Source organism: Mirounga leonina, unplaced genomic scaffold (genome assembly GCF_011800145.1).
Source record: "Mirounga leonina isolate KUSES-001 unplaced genomic scaffold, KU_Mleo_1.0 Mir_201, whole genome shotgun sequence".
In the NCBI taxonomy this organism is placed as follows: domain Eukaryota; kingdom Metazoa; phylum Chordata; class Mammalia; order Carnivora; family Phocidae; genus Mirounga; species Mirounga leonina.
In genome coordinates, this window is record NW_023270504.1 from 22,568,339 (window position 1) to 22,593,457 (window position 25,119).

Here is a 25,119-nt window from a genome sequence, read left to right on the forward strand (position 1 = left end):
CATGGTGCTTTTTTTTTTTTTTCATTTTACAGGAAGAAATTGTGCTTAGACAATAGTTTGACTCTATCAGACACACTGTTACTTTCATTTTGAGAAATACTGCTTAACGTCGCTTTGTTTTTCTAAAGTAGAATAACTCTAGTTTGGAGCTTCTATTAAAGATACTAATAACATTTTTACATTCAATTTAGAATTTTGAAGAGAGGTTTTGGAAGAGATGACACAAAGCCCCCAGATAGCCACCCAGACTGATCACAGGAATCAAAGAACCCATGAAAAGAAACAAGGTAAGGATATTTACAGTTGTTCAGAATGAAAGTTATAGATGGAAATTATGACATTATGTTAAAAGCCTTCCAAGGTATGGGATGGGTTTTGTTGTTTTTTTAATCAGGGCAGAAAAATCCTTCTTTGAGTTAACATCCCCATAAAATGAAAATTGTGACAATAAAATTCAGATTTGTAATTGGCTATTTTGTCTTATGAATGGAGATTATTTTAACTGATAGTGGAGAGAGATTAACCACAGTTTAAAACTATTCAAGATTTAATTTCATTATTACTAAGTATATAATAAAACTAAAACTGGAGAAAATGTTAAATTTGATCCACAGACTCATTCAAGGCCCAGAATGCAGACACAATATGAAAAATTTGGCCAATATTTCTAATGTCTTAAAAGATTGTTTATGGACAGTGAGTGGAGTCATGATAAGCCAGACTTTGGGGTACTTAATAGCAGAAAGATTATCTCCCTATCCTCCTCTTATCTGAACAATCACTAGTACTCTGATGTCCTTGAAGATGTCTCTGGCAACCTTAAGAAAGATAAGAAAAGAAAATGCACTTTAAAACTAAAAGTAGAAACTAGAAAACAACTTGGTAGCTTTGGACATACTAACTAGCAAGTTCAGAATATGTAAGATCCAAACTTGAAATCTAGCAGAAAAATCTTTCAAAGGTATTTCAACAAGGGTCTTCATAGTCAAAATATGGTGAAGAAGAGAGGCTAAATCCATTAAATACAATAATCATTTTAGGGACTCTGGTTGGTTTTAAGCATTTGCCATTTAATTTCTTTTCAGTCTACTAGTGCATGCAACAGTCAAAAGTTATTGTTACTGCAGTTCATATTAGAATGCATAATTATTCCTCATTTTTTTGATAATTCTGTCTAAGGTTAGATCAAAGAGGGTTGGGTACAATGGGATCAAATATTATATGATAATATGAAAATATCAGAACCAAAAGTTTAAGAATGCTTTCTAGCCACTCATAAAATCAATGTTAATTTCTACCCTAAATATCAATCATCAATATGAATTTATATATTTTATGTATGAATAAATGATATATATTACAAATATAGTCTGTAATTTATGAAGTAATATTAAGTATATGTGTATTATATATAGCATACATAGATATATAATTTGAACTTATAAACACCATTGTAATAGTTAATTTAGTGCATGATATAATTTATTTTTAATATTTTCTTTTATATTATTCTTTCTTATTAGTAATTTGTTAATTTTTTCCCCATAGCTGTCAGCTAAGAAAAAGTGTATTTTATTGAGTTTTAAATTCACTGGTCACCCTGGATTTTTCCTCTTATCTCTACTTGGAGATCATTGTCAATTTTAGAATATGTGCTGTGGAATCAAGCACAGAGGAGATCAGTGCCAGAAACTGAGAGAAATTACTTGAGTCAGCTCTATGGGGAAAGTAATTGGAATCCTTAACTGTTTAGATTATGATAGGGATGAATTTAGAACTATTTTAGTTACATTATTAATAGGTTTTCATTGAGCTGCCCGGGGATGTTATCTGTTTTTACTTTCCTTTGTTGCACACATTATAAGGGCTGAGCAACTTCTTTGAAATTCATCTCTCACTACTAAATTCACAGAGGGAAACCAATATTTTCTGGGTTTTTTTGTTTGTTTGTTTTTTGGATAATTTGTGCATGTGCAGGTATTGATCATTGAGTATAAGGATAAAGAGAAGGAACTTATAAAATGAAAGCCATTTATACTGAATGTAGAAAAGTAGATTTTAGGGCTCAGGACAGATTAGAGAATGAACATGTAGCATGCTTAAATATGTATCCGCATATCAGAAATGCAGTACATGTCCAATTCATTAGTGTCCTGTATCAAACTAAAAGTCACTCCAAGTCCCCATCCCACTGAACTGACAGGACATTTAATCTGTGCTGTTTGGTGGTATTGAGAGTGCGGGGGAGGAGGGTTCTTCTGGGTTATATGACGTTTCCTAACTTTATTGTGGCATTGAAACATCGAGAGAGTCTTCAGTCATCTCTTTTCTCTGGTTATTTGTGAAAAGATATATCCCAACATCACTTAGCCTTTTGGTTCTAGTCCCCCTATTTCTGTGCTACACTTACCATAGCATGCCATGCTGTTTCTTTGCCACATTCATGGCGCAGGCATCTTATTGAGTCTGGTGTTGTATACATGTAATGACACATTGACTTGACTGATGATATAGAAAAAGGAGAAAAGTACTTGTTTTCTTTTTTTTTTTAAGATCATAGTTTTTCTTTTCTTCTTTTTTTTAATTGTTTTATTCTTATGTTAACCCCCATACATTACATCATTAGTTTTAGATGTAGTGTTCCATGATTCATTGTTTGTGCATAACACCCACTGCTCCATACAGAATGTGCCCTCCTCAATACCCATCACCAGGCTAACCCATCCTCCCACCCCCCTCCCCTCTAGAACCCTCAGTTTGTTTTTCAGAGTCCATCGTCTCTCATGGTTCGTCTACCCCTCCGATTTCCCCCGCTTCATTCTTCCCCTCCTGCTACCTTCTTCTTCTTCTTCTTTTTTTTTTTTTTCTTAACATATATTGCATTATTTGTTTCAGAGGTACAGATCTGAGATTCAACAGTCTTGCACAATTCACAGCACTTACCAGAGCACATACCCTCCCCAGTGTCTATCACCCAGTCACCACCTCCCTCCCACCCACCCCCACTCCAGGAACCCTCAGTTTGTTTCCTGCAATTAAGAATTCCTCATATCACTGAGGTCATATGATACATGTCTTCCTCTGTTTGACTTATTTTGCTCAACATAATACCCTCCAGTTCCATCCACGTCGTTGAAATGGCAAGATCTCATTCCTTTTGATGGCTGCATAATATTCCATTGTATATATAGACCACCTCTTCTTTATCCATTCATCTGTCGATGGACATTTTGGCTCTTTCCACAGTTTGGCTATTGTGGACATTGCTGCTATAAACATCGGGGTGCACGTACCCCTTCGGATCCCTACTTTTGTATCTTTGGGGTAAATACCCAGTAGTGCAATTGCTGGATCGTATGGTAGCTCTATTTTCAACTTTTTGAGGAACCTCCATACTGTTTTCCAGAGTGGCTGCACCAGCTTGCATTCCCACCCACAGTGTAGGAGGGTTCCCCTTTCTCTGCATCCCTGCCAACATTGGTCATTTCCTGACTTGTTAATTTTAGCCATTCTGAATAGTGTGAGGTGGTATCTCATTGAAGTTTTGATTTGGATTTCCCTGATGCCGAGCGATATTGAGCACCTTTTCATGTGTCTGTTGGCCATTCAGATGTCTTCTTTGGAAAAATGTCTGTTCATGTCTTCTGCTCATTTCTTGATTGGATTCTTTGTTCTTTGGGTGTTGAGTTTGATGAGTTTTTTTTTTTTTTTAAAGATTTTATTTATTTATTTGAGACAGAGAGAATGAGAGAGAGCACATGAGAGGGGGGAGGGTCAGAGGGAGAAGCAGACTCCCTGTCGAGCAGGGAGCCTGATGCGGGACTCGATCCAGGGACTCCAGGATCATGACCTGAGCCAAAGGCAGTCGCTTAACCAACTGAGCCACCCAGGCGCCCTGATGAGTTCTTTATAGATTTTGGATACCAGCCCTTTATCTGATATGTCATTTGCAAATATCTTCTCCCATTCTGTCCGTTGTCTTTTGGTTTTGATGACTGTTTTCTTTGCTTTGCAAAAGTTTTTTCTCTTGATGAAGTCCCAATAGTTCATTTTTGCCCTTGCTTCCCTTGTCTTTGGCGATGTTTCTAGGAAGGAGTTGCTTTGGCTGAGGTCGAAGAGGTTGCTGCCTGTGTTCTCCTTTAGGATTTTGATGGACTTCTGTCTCACATTGAGGTCTTTCAACCATTTGGAGTCTATTTTTGTGTGTGGTGTAAGGAAATGGTCCAGTTTCATTCTTCTGTATGTGGCTATCCAATTTTCCCAACACCATTTGTTGAAGAGACTGTCTTTTTTCCATTGGACATTCTTCCCTGCTTTGTCAAAGATTAGTTGACCATAGAGCTGAGGGTCCATTTCTGGGCTCTCTATTCTGTTCCATTGATCTATGTGTCTGTTCTTGTGCCAGTACCATGCTGTCTTGATGATGACAGCTTTGTAATAGAGCTTGAAGTCTGGAATTGTGATGCCGCCGGCTTTTCTTTTCTTTTTCAACATTCCTCTGGCTATGCGGGGTCTTTTCTGGTTCCATACAAATTTTAGGATTATTTGTTCCATTTCTTTGAAAAAAGTGGATGATATTTTGATGGGGATTACATTGAATGTGTAGATTGCTCTAGGTAGCATTGACATCTTCACAATATTTGTTCTTCCAATCCATGAGCATGGAATGTTTTTCCATTTCTTTGTGTCTTCCTCAATTTCTTTCATGAGTATTTTATAGTTTTCTGAATACAGATCCTTTGCCTCTTGGGTTAGATTTATTCCTAGGTATCTTATGGTTTGGGGTGCAATTGTAAATGGGATCGACTCCTTAATTTCTCTTTCTTCTGTCTTGTTGTTGGTGTATAGGAATGCCACTGACTTCTGTGCATTGATTTTATATCCTGCCACTTTACTGAATTCCTGTATGAGTTCTAGCAATTTTGGGGACTTGTTTTCTTGATACCTGATATTTGAAGAAAAGTAATAGGGAATTCGAGAAATTAATAAGGTGACACTTGAAAGGTGATCAAAACCCCATTAGACAGAGCCTGGACTACAGTTTGGAACTGAGGCATATACAGAAATAAAAGGCTGAAAACACAGGTGTATGTTTTGTTTCTCCTCTTTATGTCTTTGGTACATTTGAGGGAGGGTCATTTCTCTTACCTAGGAATACCCCCTCCATTTGTACTTCAGACCACAACCCCTGTAGACTGTGCAAGAATTCTTCTTCTTAATTTAATTATTCCCTCCCTTTCTTGCCTGCATTAGCAATCTATCCCTTCCATATTAAATCATGCCCAAATTCATAAAAGAAACATTATGTGTTATATCTTAAAAAAAAAAAATAAACCTATAATAACCACCCATCTCGTTCCAACTAACTACTTCTTTGCTTGCTCTCATACACACAGCACAAGTTCTCTGAGTCTACATGCTGATTTTACTTCCTTACTTCCAGCAACATGCCCTTATTCTGTGTGACTCTGAAACCATTCTATCAAGGATATCAGTGGCCTCCAAGTGCTCCATTAGATTTTTTACCTCCACTGCTACCACCCTTGTTTATGAGATCCCCATAATTCAGTTGATTAGAGTTATAGCTCCCTAAATAGTCTCTCCACTCACTAGTCACAGGGAACTTTTTATTTTTTTAAAAGATTTTATTTATTTATTTGACAGAGACACAGCGAGAGAAGGAACACAAGCAGGGGAAGTGGGAGAGGGAAAAGCAGGCTTCTCGCCTAGCAGGAAGCCCGATGTGGGGCTCGATCCCAGGACCCTGGGATCATGACCTGAGCCCAAGGCAGACGCTTAATGACTGAGCCACGCAGGTGCCCCAATCACAGGGAACTTTTAAAAGCATAAATGTAGCAGTGCCAAACACCCACCTAAAACAATTCAGTGGCTTCCATTATATTTTGAAGAATGTCAAGTTCTTTCCCAGAGCCTTCAATGCTTAGCATCATTTTGCTCCTAACTAGTCACTATTCCATGCTACTTCCGACCTTATCAAACTTGTTCTACTTGGCCACATTCTTTTCAATTCTTTCCTGATTTAAGGCACTTGAACTTGCTGTTCTTTTTGCTTAAAATGCTTTCTCTGGTTTATTTCACATAAATGGCCACTGTTACGTTTTGGTTTTAATGTCGCTTCCACCCAATTCCCCCCCCCCCACACACACACACGCTATCTTTTCTGGTCATTTTCCCTTTATCTATCACCCTGCTTATTGCCTTCCAGCTCTTGTTGCAATCTGTAATTTTTAAATTTTTTTTTCAGTTGACTATGTCTTTTCCACCAAATGCAAATTCCAGGAGAGCACAGATTATGTCATTTTGTTTATTATTATATTTATGGAAACTAGCACATAGTAGGTGATCAGTAAATATTTGTCAAAGAATGAACAAATAAACACAGTGCTGGTACACAAGTGAAGCATTGCAGTTGATGCTTCTTATGTAGCTTTGAAATTCCAGATGGTCAGAAGAAATGCACAACTAATGACAGGACTTTTCAGAAATTTGGCAGAAACACACAGGTTAGACATAATTCCTAATCATATTTCTCACATGGTTGAAATAATAACAGTCTGGTGGCTCAAAAACAATGCTAGTTTTCTCTTTGCTTCATTCCCTCTCCCTCCTTATGGTACTTCTTAAAAATTACTTTATTATGAATTTTTATAAGTACCAATATTTTCATATGTTACGCATGATAGTGTAGATAGCTCATACTTTTGGAAGAACATCTAATCAATATATGCCAATTTATTTATCTTTGACATTTTTTTCTTAACAGGATAATTAGATAAGCATGCAAGACATTTAAACTATAGTTCTAATTCTGGTTAAAACTAAAAAGGGTGGTCGGGGCGCCTGGGTGGCTCAGATGGTTAAGTGTCTGCCTTCGGCTCAGGTCGTGATCCCAGGATCCTGGGATCGAGTCCCACATTGGGGTCCCTGCTCCTTGGGAGCCTGCTTCTCCCTCTGCCTCTCTCTCTCTCTCTCTCTCTTACGAATAAATAAATAAATAAATAATCTTTTAAATAAAAAAAAAACTAAAAAGGATGGGACAGCCTAAATACCCATCAGAAAAGGATTTTTTTAAAACAGTATAGCTACATAAAAGTATTATCAGTCATTAAATTTATAATGTCAAATTATTCTTTAACATGATGTATAAATCCAGCTGTTGCACCTCCAAATTTTAGTGGCTTAAAACAACAATCATTGTATTGCTTGTGGTTCTAAGGTTTAGGGATAAGGACCGATTCAAGAAGAATGGCTCATGTCTCCTCTGTTATGTTGGGCTCCAGAACAGTGAAAGTAGGAATTAAAGGTCTCTTAAGGCTTGGGCTCTAAAGTTTCAGTGTCACTTCTACCAGTCTATTGGTTAAAGCAAGGCACAAGGTGATTCATATGCAAGTGGTGGGGAATACAGTAGATCTTTTGATGGGAGGAGGAGCAGGATCATGTGTCAAAGGGGTGGTGGACACAGGGGGCATGATTCATTGGGGGTCATTCGTAACAGTCAACCACACATGAGAAAAACAAACTGTTAACTGAAAACATTAGAATATAAAACAGTGGGTACATGATGATTGTACTCATTTAAAATCATGTGTATTTGTAGGGGAGGTTATATGTGTGAAAATAAGATTAGAGAGATATATGGATGGAAGGATGCTAACCCAAATGATAATGCTGGTTATGTCTAAGTAGTAGAAATTTAGATGTGTTTTATTTTTTTTAAGATTTTATTTATGGGTGCCTGGGTGGCTCAGTTGGTTAAGCGACTGCCTTCGGCTCAGGTCATGATCCTAGAGTCCCTGGATCTAGTCCCGCATCGGGCTCCCTGCTCGGCAAGGGGTCTGCTTCTCCCTCTGACCCTCCCCCCTCTTATGTGCTCTCTCTCATTTCTCTCTCTCTCAAATAAATAAATAAAATCTTTTTAAAAAAAGATTTTATTTATTTATTTGATGGAGAGAGAGAGAGCACAAGCAGGGAAAGCAGCAGGCAGAGGGAGAAGGAGAAGCAGGCTCCACACTGAGCAGGGAGCCACCTTGGGATCATGACCTGAGCCAAATGCAGCCGCTTAATGACTGAGCCACCCAGGTGCCCCTTAGATGTGTTTTAAATTTAATATCTTTCATACATCCACAAAGGAAAAATGTTTATTCAACAAAAGAATAGCTCTTCACTAGGAAAAAGATAGGAATGATAAATGCCCTCAATAAGTTTATCGTCTGTAAGTACCTCCTGTAACATTTAAAATTGCATAAAATTTTACATTAAGGATGCTTATAATCACATAAAATAACAAAAGAGTTTTATTTCAAAAAAACTTATGTACCATTTTTTCCCCAAATGGATACTAATAATACCAGGCCAGAAAAAAACAACAACAAAAAAAGTGTCTTGTTCAAATTCCTTTGCTCGTTTGTAGCAAAAAATCTCAATTCCAAATCTTTGGATTGATTACTTATGAACTTTCAAATATGCTATACTATCTATCCTTTAAAATAAATTTTTCATTAGTTAGAAAGTAGATTTTCTTAAAAATATTCAAGGAGTGTTAGGATGTAGTGATATTGTACCATAGAAAAAGGATACTGAAGGCCTGGGGGTAGCTCCAGGTCTTAAGAAATTCTACCCTAAAGAATTATACATATTTGATTCCTTGGACTATGACAGTAAAATCAATGGTGACACTTAGATTGAATGTAAAGATGAACTGAGAAATTTCAAAAAAATAGGGTTGGGTTTTTTTCCATATATCAAACAAATAATATGTTTGTGTTATCTTATGAAATATCGGAATAAATTGCCAAAAGAAGTTTGTTAGTTATGGTTATGAATGCAAATTTAGTCTTTCTTTTACCTGTTTCTAAATTTAATTTTTTTCAGGTGTAAAGGACAAGTGTAAGAAGACAACTTGCGTGTGTATTACACTTGCAATATCTTTAATTTTTAATATTATTCTAATTGTATTAGGTGAGTAAATTACACTTTTTATTTCTTTACTTATTTTTTTCTTTTGAATGATCATTTTCTTTTCTGCCTCAATCATGATTTTTTCTCATTATTCTTACTCTTTTCCCATTATTTGTGATTTAATGAGTATCAATGAATGGATTATTATGAATTACATGACCTATGTAAAGTATTGGGAGATGCAAAAATGATTAAGAAAAAATCATTCACCCTGATAATCTCCCATTCCACCCAACATTCCCAAAGCAGTGGCAATCACTACTTTGATTTCTGTTGCATAGGTTAGTTTTGCCCATTTAAAAATTTTTCTATAAGTAAGATCATACAATTTTATGTATTCTTTGCATCTTTTCTTTGTTCCATATCATGTTTGTATGATTCTTCCATGTCATAACATGTAGCAGAAGTTCATTGACTCATTGTTGAAGGGGGTTGAAAAAACTTCATTCAAAGAGCCAGATAGTAAATAAATTTGGCTTTGTCAGCCTTACAGTCTGTGTTGCAAGTACTCCATTCTGCATTTGTAGTGAAAATAGAGCCACACATGATATATAAACACTTGACCTTGCTGTGTTTCACTAAAATTAAACATGGAAATTTGAATATTGTATAATTTTCATGTGTCACAAAATATTACTCCTCTTTTAATTGTTTTGATTTTCTATTATTTATTATTGTGTCGATTATTTTTAAAATGTAAAAACATTTTTAGCTCTGATTTTGGCCTCAGGGTGTAGTTTTCGGATCCTCGCTGTAGAGTATCTCATGCTATATATTAATTTATTAATCACTCTACTTTTGATGGACATTTGGACACATTTTGACTACTGCAAATTATGCTGATTTGAACACCCTCATACTTTTAGACTTTTAGTGAATAGTGGGTATCGTTTAAGATATACTTATGAGAAGAATTAGTAAACCATGGAGTATGTGTAGGTCAGCTTTAGTAAATAATTCCATAGATTGTAGATAATCTAGCCTGAAGTTTATGACATACTGGTTGTTTAACATTGGGTCAACATTTTGTTGTCAGTTTTACCTATTTTAGCCATTCTGATGAGTGTGTGTTAATACCTTATTGTGACTTTAGTTGACATTTTCCTGATGACCAATACTGTTAAGCTCCTTGTTGTATTTATAGTTTAGTCGCAGTATTTTGTGACGGGTATATTCAAATACTTGGTCCATATTTTTATTGAGTTAACTTTGTTTTTTGTTTTGTATTTCTATTGTAAATATCTTCTACTATATAAATATAAGTATAGTAAAAAATTTTTATGAAGCTTACATTTATTTTCTATATGATGTCTTTCAATAAAGGGAAGTTCTTAAGTTTTCGGTAGTTTTAATTTTTTAAATTTTTTCTCTCTTTTTACTATGTTTTACATCCTGTTTAAGAAATTTACTGTACTCCACATGCATGAAGATATTACTCTAGAGTTTCCATTGTAACATTTATTATATTTTTACTAATTTCACACCCAGAACTATAACGCTTTTGAAATTGATTGTTGTGTTTGGGTATAATGTCAAATGTATTTTTCTTCATTCAAATAGCCTTCTGATCTGAAACAATTTATTGAAAAGTCCATAGTTTACTTTACAGTTCATTCCTGGTATTGTGCATCCTGAATTTGGAAAAATGTATAATGACATGTACCCTTCATTATATTATCCTACAGAGCATCTTTACTGCCCCAAAAGACTTCTGTGCCCCATGTATTCATCTCTCCTCAAACTCCAGCCACTGGCAATCACTAATCTTTCTACTGTCTCCATTGTTTTGACTTTTCCAGAATGTCATACAGTTGGAATCATATAGTATGTAGTCTTTTCAGACTGGCTTTTTTCACTTCTAATATGTATCTAAGGATCCCTTGTGTCTTATGGTTTGAGAGGTTTTTGTTTGTTTGCACTGAATAATATTCCATTGTCTGATGTATCACAGTTTATTTATCTATTCACTTACGGAAGAGCATCTTGATTGCTTCCAAGTTTTGGCAATCATGAATAAAGCTGCATGAACAACCATATGTAGGTTTTTGTGTGGACAGAAGTTTTCAACTCCTTTGGGTAAATACCAAGGAGTGCACTTGTTGGATTGTATGGTAAGAATGTGTTTAGTTTTGTGAGAAAACTCCAAATTGTATTTCAAAGTGCCTGTACTGTTTTGCATTCCCACTGACAATGGATGGAAGCTCCTGTTACTCCACCTCCTCGCCAGCATTCAGTATGGTCAGCGTCCTGGATTTTGACCATTCTAATAGGTGTGAAGTATCCCATTATTGTTTACACTGGCATTTTCCTGATGACGTGATGTGGAGCATATTTTCTTATATTTATTTGCCATCTATATATCTTCATTGCTGAGGTGTCTGTTCAGGCTTTTTGACCATTTATTCATTTATTAATTAGGTTGTTTCTTTTCTCATTGTTGAGTTTTAAGTGTTCTTTCTATGTTTAGATAACAGTCTTTCATCAGATGAGTCTTTTGTAAATACTTTCTCCCAGTCTGTGGTCTGTCTTCTCATTTGCTTGACATTGTTTTTCACAGAGCAAAAGTGGTTAATTTTAATGAAGTACAGCTTATCAATTATTGCTTTCATAGGCTGTGACTTTGGTGTTGTATCTAAAAAGTCATCACCTTATCCATGGTCGTTAAGGTTTGCCTCTATGAAATCTTCTAGAAATTTTTTTGCTTTGTTTTGTGTTTACATTTAGTTTGTTTTTACATTTACATTTGTTTTTAGTTTAGTTTTGTGTTTACATTTAGGTTTTTTATATGTTTTGAGTTAATTTTTGTGAAGGATGTAAAGTCTGTGTTTAGACTCATTTTTTTGCGTGGACTTGTGAATGTCCAGTTGTTCTAGCACCATTAGTTGAAAAGACTGTCTTAGCTCCATTATATTACCTTTGCTCTTTGTCCAAGTTCAGGTGACTACATTTGTGTGAGTCTATTTCTGATCTTTCTTCTCTATTACATTGATTTATTTGTCTATTCTTTCATTGATACTACACTGTCTTAGAGATTACTGTAGCTTTATAGCAAGTCTTGATGTTGGGTAGTATCAGTCCTCCAATTTTATCTTCTCCCAAATTAAGTTGCCTATTCTGTACTTTTTGCTTCTCAATATAAATCAATATAAATAGAACTAGTTTATTGGTATTCATAAATAACCTGCCTAGATTGGGATTTCATCAAATCTATGGCTCAAGTCCAGAAAGAACTAACATGTTGACAATATGGTGTCTTCCTAATTATGAACATAGAATGTCTCTCTAAAAACTATTTAGTTCTTCTTTGATTTTGTTCATCAGTTTTGTACTTTTCCTCATATAGATAATATAGTATATATTTTACTAGATTTATACATAAGTATTCAATTTTGGGGGGTTCTAATGTAAATCATATTTTATTTTTAATTTTAAATTACACTTCTTTATTTCTGGTACATGGGAAAACAATTGACTTTTGCATGTTAACCTGTATCCTCCAACCTTGCCATGATTATTTATTAGTTCAAGGAATTGGGGTTTTTTTTACTTCTTTCAAATTTTCTACAGAACAATCATGTCATCTCTGAACAAAGGAATTGTTTTGTTTTGTTTTTTAGTTTTTTCGGATTTTCTATAGAACAATCATGTCATCTCTGAACATCTCTCCTTTCCAATATGTATGCCTATGATTTCCTTTTCTTGCATTATTGCATTACACAGAACTTTTAATATAATGAAAAGTAGTGGTGAGAAGGGAAAGCTCATTCTAGTGGGAAAGCCTCCAGTTTCTCACCATTAAGTATTATATTAACTGTAGGGTATTTTTGTAAATAGTCTTTATCAAGTTGGGGAAGTTCCCCCTCTATTCCTAGATTCCTGGGAGTTTGTGTCACGAGTGTTAGGTTTTTGTCAAGTATTTTATTCATAGGATCATGAATCATGTGATTTTTCCTTTATAGCCTGTTGATGTAATAGATTACATTAATTGATTTTCAAATGCTGAACCAGCCTTGCAGATCTGAGATAAATCCCACTTTGTCATGGTATATAACTCTTTTTATATATTGTTGGATTCAATTTGCTAATATTTTGTTGAGGATTTTTGTATCTATGTTCATGAAAGATACTGGTCTGTAGTTTCCGTTTCTTATATCTTTGTCTGGTTTTGGTATTAGGGTAATGCTTGCCTCATAGATTGAGTTAGGAAGTAGCCCATCTGCTTCTATCGTCTGAAAAAGATTGTAGAGGATTAGTATAATTTCTTCCTTAAATGTTTGGTACAAATCACCAGTGAACCCATCTGGGCCTGGTGCTTTCTGTTTTGGGATAGTACTAATTATTCATTCAATTTCTTTAATAGCCTATTCATATTGTCTGTTTCTTCTCATTTGAGTTTTGAAAGATTGTGTTATTCAAAGAATTGGTCCATTTCATCTAGGTTATCAAATTTTGGGTCACTGAGTTATTCATAGTATTCCTTTATTATCCTTTTGATTTCCGTAAGATCTGTAGTGATGTCCTCTTTTTCATTTCTGATATTATTAATTTGAGTCTTTTTTTTTTTTCATAGTTAACCTGGGTAGAAGATTTTATTGTTCATCAAAAAACAAGCTTTTGATTTTGTTGATTTTCTTTGTTAATTTCCTACTTTCAATTTCATTTATTTTTGCTGTAATCCTTATTATTTATTTTCCTCTGTTTAGTTAAGTTTAATTTTCTCTTATTAGTTTTTAAGATGAAAACTTAGATGATTGATTTTAGATCTTTTTCTTTTCTAAAGTATGCTTTCAATACTATATATTTTCCTGTAAGCTTTGCTTTCACTGCATCCCACAAGTTTTGATAAGTTGTGTTTTTATTTTTCTTTAGTTCAAAACATTTTCAAATTTCTCTTGAGATTTCTTCTTTGGTCCATGTGCTATTTAGACCTTTGTTGTTTTATCTACATGTTTTGGGAAATCTTTCGTCTATCTTTCTGTTATTGACTTCTGGTTTAATTCCATTGTGATCTGAAAGCCGACATCATATGATTTCTTTTCTTCTAAATTTGTTAATGTGAGTTTTATGTTAATTATTAATTTAAATAACTTGCCAATCTTCATTTAGAAGTTTATGTAAGCATTCAGATTATCTGCAAATAGAAATGCTTTTATTTATTCTGTTGAAATTTTTATAACTTTCAGTGTATTGCCTTATTTTACTGGATTGAACTTCCAGTACAAGGTTGAAGAGAAGTAGTTAGGGTTGCATCCTTATCTCTTTCTTAAATCCATGAGAAAGTTTTAAAATATTTTTCCATTAAGAATGGTTATTTGTAGGGGCATTTGGCTGGCTCAGTCAGCTGAGCAACCAACTCTTGGTTTTGGCCCAGGTCATGATCTCAGGTATTGAAATTGAGCCCCATATTGGGGCTCCTCACTCAGCATGGAGTCTGCTTCTCTCTCTCCCTCTGCCTCTCTCCCTGCTCATGCTCTCTCTCTCTGTATCTCTCTGTGTCAAAAGAATACATAAAATCTTAAAAAAAAAAGAAAAAAGAAAAAAGAAAAAGGTGTCAAATTACATAAAAATAAAAATAAAAAATAAAAAGCTTCTGCAAAGAAAATAATCAACACAACTAAAAAGCAAACTATGGAATGTGACAGGATATTTTGCAAGTGACATATTCAATTAAGAGTTAGTATCCAAAATATATAAAGAACTCATAAATCTCAACACCCAAAAAACAAATAATCCAATTAAAAATGGGCAGGAGACAAAAACAGACATTTCTCCAAAGAAGACATACATGTGGCCAACACACACCTGAGAAGATGTTCATTATCACTTATCAGGGAAATGTAAATCAAAACTACAATGAGATATGCCCTCACACCTGTCAGAATGGTTAAAATCAACAACACAAGAAACAATAGGTGTTGGTGAGGATGTGGAGAAAAGGGAATATTCATGCATTGTTGGTGGGAATGCAAACTGATGCAGCCACTTCGGAAAACAGTATGGAGGTTCTTCAAAAATTTAAAAATAGAACTATCTTATGATCCAGCAATCACACTCCTGGGTATTTACCTGAAGAATATGAAAACATTAATTCAAAGGGTACATGCACCCTTATGTTTATAGCAGCATTATTAACAATAGCCAAGATTGGTATGGAAGTAGCCCTTGTGAACCATCGACAGATGAATGGATAAAAAAGATGTGATATATATATATATACAATGGAATATAATTCAGCATGACAAAGAATGAAATCTTACCATTTGTAATGAGGTGGATGGAGCTAGAGAGTATAATGTTAAGTGAAATCAGTCAGAGAAAGACAAATACCATATGATTTCACTCATATGTGGAATTTAAAAAACAAAACAAACAAGCAAAGGGGAAAAAAGAGAGAGAGAGAAATCAAGAAACATACTCTTAATTATAGAGAACAAACTGATAATTATCAGAGGGGAGGGAAGTGGGGCATGGGTTAAATAAGTGATGAGGATTAAGAAGTGCACTTGTGATAAGCATGGGGGGATACATGGAAGTGCTATATTGTACACCTGAACTAATATAACAATGTATGTTAACTAACTGGAATTAAAATTGAAAAAAAGAAAAAGGTGTTAAAAGTTTTACCTTCTAGGGGCGCCTGGGTGGCTCAGTTGGTTAAGCGACTGCCTTCGGCTCAGGTCATGATCCTGGAGTCCCTGGATCAAGTCCCGCATCGGGCTCCCTGCTCGGCAGGGAGTCTGCTTCTCCTTCTGACCCTCCCCCCTCTCATGTGCTCTCTCTCATTCTCTCTCTCTCTCAAATAAATAAATAAAATCTTTAAAAAAAAAAGTTTTACCTTCTATAGGTACTTGGCATCAGATGACTGTAGGTGATAATTTGTTTTATCTTCACATACCGTAGATCACCAGCATCCCATTTATGACTGGTGTTTGAATCAATGCCTTTAAAATGAATCATGTGGACAATAAATACCGTATCTTATCCTTAAGGTTTTGTTCCTTTAGACCCACTTTTGGTACCCAAAACTGATTCACTCTGGGTGCCTTCAGGAAAATAGACACTGAAAAATGTTACAAGAATAGGACTTTAATATGGGATTTAGGAATAACATCACTGTGGAAGTAGTTGAGGAGTGATGGTCTGGAACGCTGTGTAGCTGGAGGAGAAATAGTCACTAATGATTTTGGCTTAAAGTGCTAATGAGTTTGTAGAACCAAAGATTAAAGGAAAGTCTAAAAATACATCTAGCTGCCAAGACTACCAAAGGCAAACTCATTAAAAGGCCTGTGAAGTTCCTATGCCCTAGGTCTCCCAGGATAAAAGTTTCTGCTTTACTTCCACCTTCAAAATCTCATGTGGGTTCTTTTCAGCATCTAACTCAGAGCCATACAGTGATAGTGGTACTTAGTTGACAATAAGCAATCAAACACACATATTGTTAATTATATATTCTGTTTTATTCTTTTAATTGCTTCCTTAGAAATTAAAACATGTGTCCTAGATTATAACAGTCTAATATAAATTAGTATTTTTATTACCCCCAGACAATGCTAGGATTTTGTTATATTTCACTTACCCAAAAGTTATATAGGTGACTTAACACAGTGAGTAAAATCACACTGGTAGCCCTATGAAGGATCACAAGTTGAAGTTGAAAGGAATATCAGTGTCCTGTCAAATCCTGAACTGCTGTCATTTAACCTAACATGAAATTTGTCTTTCAACTTGTTGCATGATAGATATGCAATTCTGGTCATGATCAAAAACTTACATCACAATCTTGTCTTTCCCCATTGATCTCAAAATACAGAGGCGTATTATTTTATCTGGCCCTTAATGTATGTGTTTGTCTCATTTCCACTTTTAGTATTTACGAGTACTCAGTATTCCTGCCCAGATGATTGGATTCGTTTCCAAAACAAATGCTATTATTTCTCTAAAGAAGAAGGGGATTGGAATTCAAGTAGACACAACTGTGTCACTCAACGTGCTGACCTGACTATGATTGACACTGAGGAAGAAATGGTAATTTGATACGCAATTCTTATGCAATTTCTTAAGTAGGGGCATTGGGAATATTCAAATGGTAATATGATTTTTAAAATTTTTCACATGTCTGTCTATGCAGAAGATTTTTAGAACATGCCATGTGAGATGCAGTTGAAAAACTTGGTGATGTTTGGTTTGAATAGTGTAAGACTTTTATCAAGTAGTAGACTTGACAGGTATCTTTGTATTTTAAGGAGTATAAATAGAAGAACTTGATAATATTTGGAATCCTTTTAAAAGTCAGTACTCCATAAAGACAACTGTTTTAGGAAGGATGGGATTCTCCAATCTACCCCCTTTGAGGAAACTTCTTCTGACTTAGTCCTGCTTTGCTTTCTCTGAGGTCCCGTAGCAGCTTCCATCAGAGCACTCACTACCAGTAATTGAATAGATATGTAACTGAAAGTCTTAGACTGAAGCATGAGCTTCCACTGAACACACACTATGTTTTATTTGAAGTTGCCACATTTGCTATACCATAAAGGCAGGTACAAATTAAAAGCTTAATGGCCCTTTTTAAAATAAATATTGATTTACATGGCAAAAATCCTATATAAGTAAAGGAAATATCCTAGAACTTTAACAAAGGATTGTGAAACTACATACTTCTGCACTTGTGAAATCTGTTCTTCCCCTGAATCACTTATGTGATAAACATACATTTTTACTCTTGTTTAGTTTCTTTAAAAGTTAAGGGTCAAGATATGATTTCACTCATATGTGGATTCTAAAAAAACCAAATGAATAAACAAACAAAAAGCAGAATCAGACTTAGAAATACAGAGAACAAACTGATGGTTGCCAGAGGGAAAGGGGTGATAGGATGGGCAAAATGGGTGAAGGGGTGTGGGGGGTACAGGCTTCCAGTTATGGAAAGAATAAGTCACAGGAATAAAAGGCACAACATAGGGAATACAGTCAATGATATTGTAATAGCCTTGTATAAGTGACAGATGGTAGCTACACTTGTGATAAGTGTACCATAATGCATAAATTTGTTGAATCACTATGTTGTACCCCTGAAACTAATGTAATATTGTACATCATCTATACTCAAATAAAAAAAATAGGTAAGGGGTCAATATAAGCAGTAAGATAACTTGAATAATTTGCAGTTAAGTGTTTAAAATGTTAAGCAGCACAGCATTTAAAATTGTTAAAAGAGAATTCTCTTAATTCTGTGGTCAATAAAATACATTTACGTAATCTGCGCAAAGATTGGTTCAAATTTAAATGGATGTGAACCGGACAGGGACAATTTATAGTGCAAGAAAACTCAACTATTTTGGTTAAAACAAAAGGTATAGAAATCCAAATAAAACAAAAAACTAGGTATGTGAACAGTAGACACAGCAAATCAAGGAAGATGCAGACTTGAATTAATAGGAAGATCTTCTGTATGTAGTCAGTAGTTTCACTGCTGAATGTTGCAAGACTTTTGCAATGAACATTCTGAAAAATTCTTAAATTGTCCTTTATAGTTCCTCTTGGGGAAAAATGTCTAAATTTGCAACAAGATGGAAATATAATGAGTGCTAGTAAAAATTTTGAGAGGTAAAGAATTAACAAGGCAAATATTTTAAAAATCTTCACTTATAAGAATCTTGTCAGCAAAGGCTGACAAAAATAGTGAATATCATAGAACACAAAGATCAAAGCATACCAAAATAATTAGTTTTGAACTTAAGAGAAGTCATTAAACATATCAGTTAAGAATGATCGTACTCTTTGAATCAAGAAAAGAGACTTTGATCCTACAATTTCCTGATATATTTTGGAAGTCATAGATTCCTATATTTACTACATAATCTGGGCAAAATTTAAGTGACAAGCAAAATGAGGAAAAGCTGTCTGTGAAGGAGTGATAAAAATAATATATAGAAGAATTTTAAAGGACTGTTTATTTAAAACAACTTAATTAAAATATTATATATGTTTACTTAAATTACAAAATGTTTTCCTTAGTTAAAATGGGATATAGCTTGTTTCATGAAATATTTTTCATATTTACTTCCACTTATGTAAAGTTATCTTGCATCTTTAACAAGAAGCCACATGGGTATTCTTTTAGTAAGCAAATAATAATTAACATTTTTCTTAGGACAGGCTTTAGGAAACTTACATCCCTGTTCCCTGTCACTAAGACCACAACTACTGAAACTCATCCAATTTTCCCAGTTATCCAATAACATATACACTGTTGGTTGTCAATACATTTATCCTTTCTCACATTTTTTTCTGCCTTCAGGCAAGCTCTTCCCTAAGCCTAGAATATGAATTGTCCTCTTCTTTCTTGTTGTCTGTATTTATTATGGAATATTCTATTCTTCCCCTCCAGATACACCTCTTAGAGCACATCCTATATGCAAGTGCCTTATAAAGATTCAGATACTTCTGTCTTATAAACTAAAATTTCACTTTGTATTTATTACAGTCACATTCTTCTCCTTATCCAGGAGGATATTTTCTTTTTTTTTTCTTTTTTTCTTTTTTTTCTTAAAGATTTTATTTATTTATTCATGAGAGACAGAGAGAGAGAGAGAGAGGCAGAGGGAGAAGCAGGCTCCCAAGGAGCAGGGAGCCCGATGCGGGACTCGATCCCAGGACCCTGGGATCATGACCTGAGCCGAAGGCAGACGCTTAACCATCTGAGCCACCCAGGCACCCCAGGAGGATATTTTCTAACTCTATGTTTACATAAGTTTCTTCTCTATAAATGAAACCCTGTGAATCCAGGGACAGTGTTTAATTAATCTGTTCTTTTATAAACCCGAAGCTTAGCTCGATGAGTTAATTTTTTTTTTCAAATAAATTTATGAAATGCTGCAGAAAATGGTATATTAAAATGTCAAAAGTTATTATTAGTGTCACTGTTATAGACAGGAATGGACCATAATGTTGTGAACTTATCCCTTATATCTATCATAAAATTGAAACATGGAGTGATACAATGTCAAGTTTGTGGTTTCCCAGATATTTAGTGGCATAATAGACTCAGTGACTTTCTGTATATAATTGTGTGGTTAAAAAGGCTCCAAGCAGCAAGAAATTTCAACACTGAATGAATAAGGAGAGAAGGAGAAATATGAAGATAAAATTATATTTTTCCCCTGAATGATCTCTTTAGAAATAGAAATTTGGGGCAGAAAAATAAAATTTGAGAATTAAATTCTAAAGGAATTGGATATACGGAGGGTGTGTGTCTGTGTGTGTGCCCATGTGATCCTTTTGGGAGAGAATTTGAAGTAAAATATAACATTAAAATCAGTATAGTAGTATTTACTGGGAAGTGGAAAAACATTATAATAAGTATCTGATGATTAGAAAGGCTGTGTAAGAAGTCAGTTGCAAACACTGGCTTTCTGGGAGTTTACGGTATTAAAATCCTGGAGGAATAGATTTGCATATTGAATATCTATCAATTTGGAATCAAAAAGTATCCTAAAGAAAACTTATCTCACATCTTTGTTTACAAGTAAGAAAACTAAGGGTCAGAAGGTAAAATGCTTTCTCAAAATCCTGTTGCTATTTTCTGGTGAAGCAGGAGTTGAACATTTGTTGCCTTGCTCCTCACAACCTGCAAAGCAAGGGATACACAATAGGTTGTAGTAAAAACTAAAAAATATATAAAATTTATTTCATCTCTAAAGGCATTTCTTAAGCGACACAAATGCACTTCTGATCACTGGATTGGGCTGGAGATGACAGAAAATCAAGCAGGACGATGGGTAAATGGAACCATATTTAACAAATGGTGAGTTTCTTTCTTTGGGGTATTATTTAAATTTAGATAGCACAGTCTTCTCCAAAACCTTTGCATTAGCTGCATTTCTCTAGAGCCCAAGGTTTGGGTGTGTGTTGGAAAAATGAGAGGGAAAACAGTATCATGTATTGAGATTAGTTCCAAGAATCAACCAGGGAGGTTGGAAATCAGGATATAAGAGGGAAGATCTTAGTTGGTTATTTTGAAAATAAAGACCGGTGATTCATAAACACAGACCAAAAAAAAAAGAAAAAAATCCAAAAAACATTTGCCTGATTTTAACCTATATTCTCCAATTTATATCTATTCTTCAAACTTCATGCTACCTGTTTGTTTACATCTTTTACAGTTCAAGTTAAACTTGTTCATTTTTACCTGATTTTATTTGGCCTTCATATCTTCCACTTTGCAACATTTACTGCACAAATGACCTCCACATAACCACCCTAAATGGTGACTGCCAGCCACTTAGCCACTTAGTTTATAATAGAATTTCTCAACAGCAACACAACTGACATTTTGGGCTGAATAATTCTTTGTTGTGGGGAGGGGGTGCTGTCTTGTGCATTTTAGGATGTTAGCAGCATCTCTGGCTTCTACCTATTAGGCAGTCCTCCCCCCCCTCCACTTATGACAACCTAAAATGTCTCCAGATGTGGCCAAGTGTGTGTTGGGGGGTGGGGTGGGGAACACAAAGCAAAATCGCCTTTTGTTAAGAACTATTGGTTTATATAAACTGGTAGTTCCACTGATTACACATAACTATCTTAATGTCAGTTTAACAGGTATAAATTCTTGGAAGAGGAACTCTTATGGTCTGATTTGGTAGATATCTTCCCCTTAGCAAGAGAGGACACTGCCACAGCACACTTTTTCAGGACTCTGGACAGATATTTTTTTAAATGGGGTCATTGAGCAAATGAGAAATCACAGGATTTTTTTGGTACATGGTGTTTAATCCCTTTATCATAGGTTTTCTGTGAGAGGAAATGAAAAATGTGCTTACCTCGATGATGATGGTGCAGCAACAGCTAGATGCTACACAGAAAGAAAATGGATTTGCAGGAGGAAAATGCACTAACTTAATGTTTCCATAGTGGAATTGCAACATTGGTACCATGATTTTTGTAATTCTTTTTTTCTTTCCCTCTGTATAAGTTAACTTTCAACACTTCACTGCTTTAATGTTCTAGCCTGATAATACATCTTGATAATTGTCAAAATAATTTCCTTCAACTTATTTTTCTACTTTTCAAGGCCTGGATCTTTTCTGTATCAATTTTAGAAGACTCCTGTAATTAATTTCACAGGACCTATAGATCAATTTGGAAAGTGTTGTATTTATAATATTATTTCTTATTCATTTATAATATATATCTTATATTGGTGTTTGTCTTCTTGTATGATTTATAGTTTTTCTAACCAGTCACTGCATGTTATTTATTATATGTGTCCCTATTAAATGTATCTGATGTTTATGCTGTTGTAATTATGTAATTTTATTATTTTTTATAATAGTTACTTTTATATATGGAAATGTAATTCTTTGTGTTATTCTTCTCCTGTTCAACATATATTCTGAAAGCTCATAATTCTAATAATTTGTGGATTCTTTTAAATATTGTAAAACATAGCACCTAATAATAAGTTTTATTTTTTTCTTAGAACTATTACTTAATTTTTGTATAATTAAAATGTGTAGAACTGCCAAGACAATATTGGCAGTGAACATTATTAATTTGTTTCACATTTTAAAGAAAATTCTTCTAATATCTTCTTTTTTAAAATATTTTATTTATTTATTTGAGAGAGAGAGAGAACAATAAGGAGAGAGGGAGGAGCACACTCCCCACTGAGCAGGAAGCCTGACATGGAACTCAATCCCAGGACCCTGGGATTATGACCTGAGCCAAAGGCAGATGCCCAACTGACTGAGCCACCCAGGCACTCCACTTCTAACATTTCAACACTATCAGTCTTTTATTTCATTTTTATGCACTTTTTTTAAGTTAAGGCAGTTCTTTTATGTTCCTGTTTCCTAAAAAAATTTTTTCAATAGAAAGGGACTTTGAATTTTCTTATATGTTTTTGTTTCCTTCATCTATTTTGATGTTCTTCCTTAATCTTTCAATGTGGTAAATGATAAAAGTTTTCTAATATTAAATAACTATTTTGAATTCCTAGATCAAATTCAACTTGGCTATGGTGTTATATTTATTCTAAGTTGATTTATTCTGATATTTATTTTTTAATATTCCTATGCCTAAATTCATTAATGTGATTGCCCTAAAATTTTCTCTGGGGGGATTATTGGGATTATTGTTTCAATAATTCAAAGAAGATGTGTTGTTTTACATTTATGGTATAAAATTGTGAATGGTAAGTTTAATATGTCTAAAAAATTAATTATTGTTCATATTTTGTGCATATTTTAGATTAGATTTAGGTTTGTGATCATCAGTGTACCCCAGCACCAATCTTTGAGAGTCACGGAAAATCAGACTCGAACATAAAGACCAGTTCAAACATTGGTGAAAATGGTTACTGGCATTCTGCTAAGGTTATTACCACAAAACAAATAAACAACACTACACACCAGCAAAGGATCATGGAGATCAAGGATAGCAATGTCACCTCAAAGGGTAACTTTTGCGACTAGGTCTGGAACAAGTTGAGAGTCAAAATAGAGTATACAAATTGAACAAAATATGAAAGTGAGAGTCCACAAAGATACAAATACAAAAATGAATACATTGAGATTCTGATGAAGAATGGGATATTTACAAAGTCTAAAAGTACCTTCTGTCAAAGCAAAAATTGCACCAAACAATATTACACAGGAAAAGACTTCATTCAATGTTATGACAATAGGGACATAGGCGAGAACTCGGTCTGAACTAAAATCTGCTGAAACAGAAGACAGCAAGGTTTTGCAGAGCTGGGGCGAGGGAGGAGATCATACACCATCTGTGTCTGCTAAACAGCTGTACCCAGAGGCAAATTAAACTTTTTCAGGTCTTCATGATAGGAGAGAGTTTTACAACTTGGATCTAGATGCCCACTGAAGTTAGCCTCCTACCTTCCCACAGAAACTAAGAAATAGAGGTACTACTTTTCTTGATGATTACATTTCAAAGGAATGACTCTCTGGTCCTTAAGAGAGACACTTCTGGGTTGAAAAGCCTTTAAAAAGCTTTTTGAAAGATTTGCATCTCAAAGAAGCGGAGACAGAATTTCCAATTACAAGTTTCCTCAAGTAAATGGTCTAAAAATGAGGAGGTCAGGAAGAACAAAGCTTTTCTAAAATTTAGTTAAGCTGAAGGGAATGTAAAAACCATCTTGGTCACTGTCCACAAAATATTAATTAATTACAAAGGGAAAAGAGAAACTTTACAGTGAAGTCTGATAGACATCAGATTAAGCATGTGAACAAAGTCAATAGCATCAACAATGGAACAAATAAATGTGTGTGCCGTTGGAAAGGATGCAGTGAGAACTTCTCACTGTTTCTGCCAAGGAGCAGTTGAATATAACCATGAGAAATAATCAGACAGATTCAAATGGAAGAACATTTTGCAGAATAACCGCGTTGTAGTATTCAGAAGTGTCAAGTTGTGAATAGCAAGGAAGGCTAAAGAACTCTTCTAGATTTAAGGAGATTAAAGAGACATAATAACTAAACGCAGAAGATGATTCTGAGCTGGATCTTTTACTCTAGAGACAATTGGCAAACCTTAAAGAGAGTCTGAGAATTAGATGGTAGCACTGTGTCAGTGCTAGTTTGTTAATTTTGATCATTATTTGTGATTAAGTAAGGGATTTTTTTGTAGAAAATGTACACAAAAGTATCCAATGATACTTGAAATTTTATAATAAAATGTATCAATCTGACAAGTAATTCTCAAGAGGTTCAGGAAGAAGGAAAGTGCTTTTGTGCTGTACCTGTAATTTTATGTTTATGATAGTTTCTAAATTTAGATTAAAATTGTATAAAATCTAAAGAAAACAACATATTTAATGCTTTTGAGTCATAAAATACAGTTTTAAGGTTTATATCAAAGAAATAACAGGTATTACTTTTAAAAAAGATATTCAGAATGCTTACTGCAGCATAATTTACAGTAGAAAAAACTTGAGAACAAAGTTAATGCTCATCAAGAAAGCAGTAAAAAAAATGTATAAATCCATACTAAAGCACAACTCAGAATTATATGAAATTTGCATAGGATATTGTTACAAATTAAACAAGCACAATACAGAAAAGCAGATATAATTTGACCACATTTGTTGTAAAATGAAAAATGAAAAAAATCTTGAGTATGAACGCA

At 34.4% G+C, this 25,119-nt stretch overlaps 1 protein-coding gene across 1 annotated transcript; it reads left to right on the forward strand.

Moving 5' to 3' along the window:
- Positions 1 to 62: 62 nt before the first annotated feature.
- Positions 63 to 23,464, forward strand: CLEC2B (C-type lectin domain family 2 member B). The gene is made up of 5 exons (XM_035028253.1): positions 63 to 287; positions 8,893 to 8,979; positions 16,847 to 17,004; positions 20,679 to 20,782; positions 21,764 to 23,464. Exons 1-5 carry the CDS (start codon positions 218 to 220, stop codon positions 21,870 to 21,872), a joined length of 528 nt encoding a protein of 175 aa, XP_034884144.1. The 5' UTR covers positions 63 to 217; the 3' UTR covers positions 21,873 to 23,464.
- Positions 23,465 to 25,119: the final 1,655 nt, after the last annotated feature.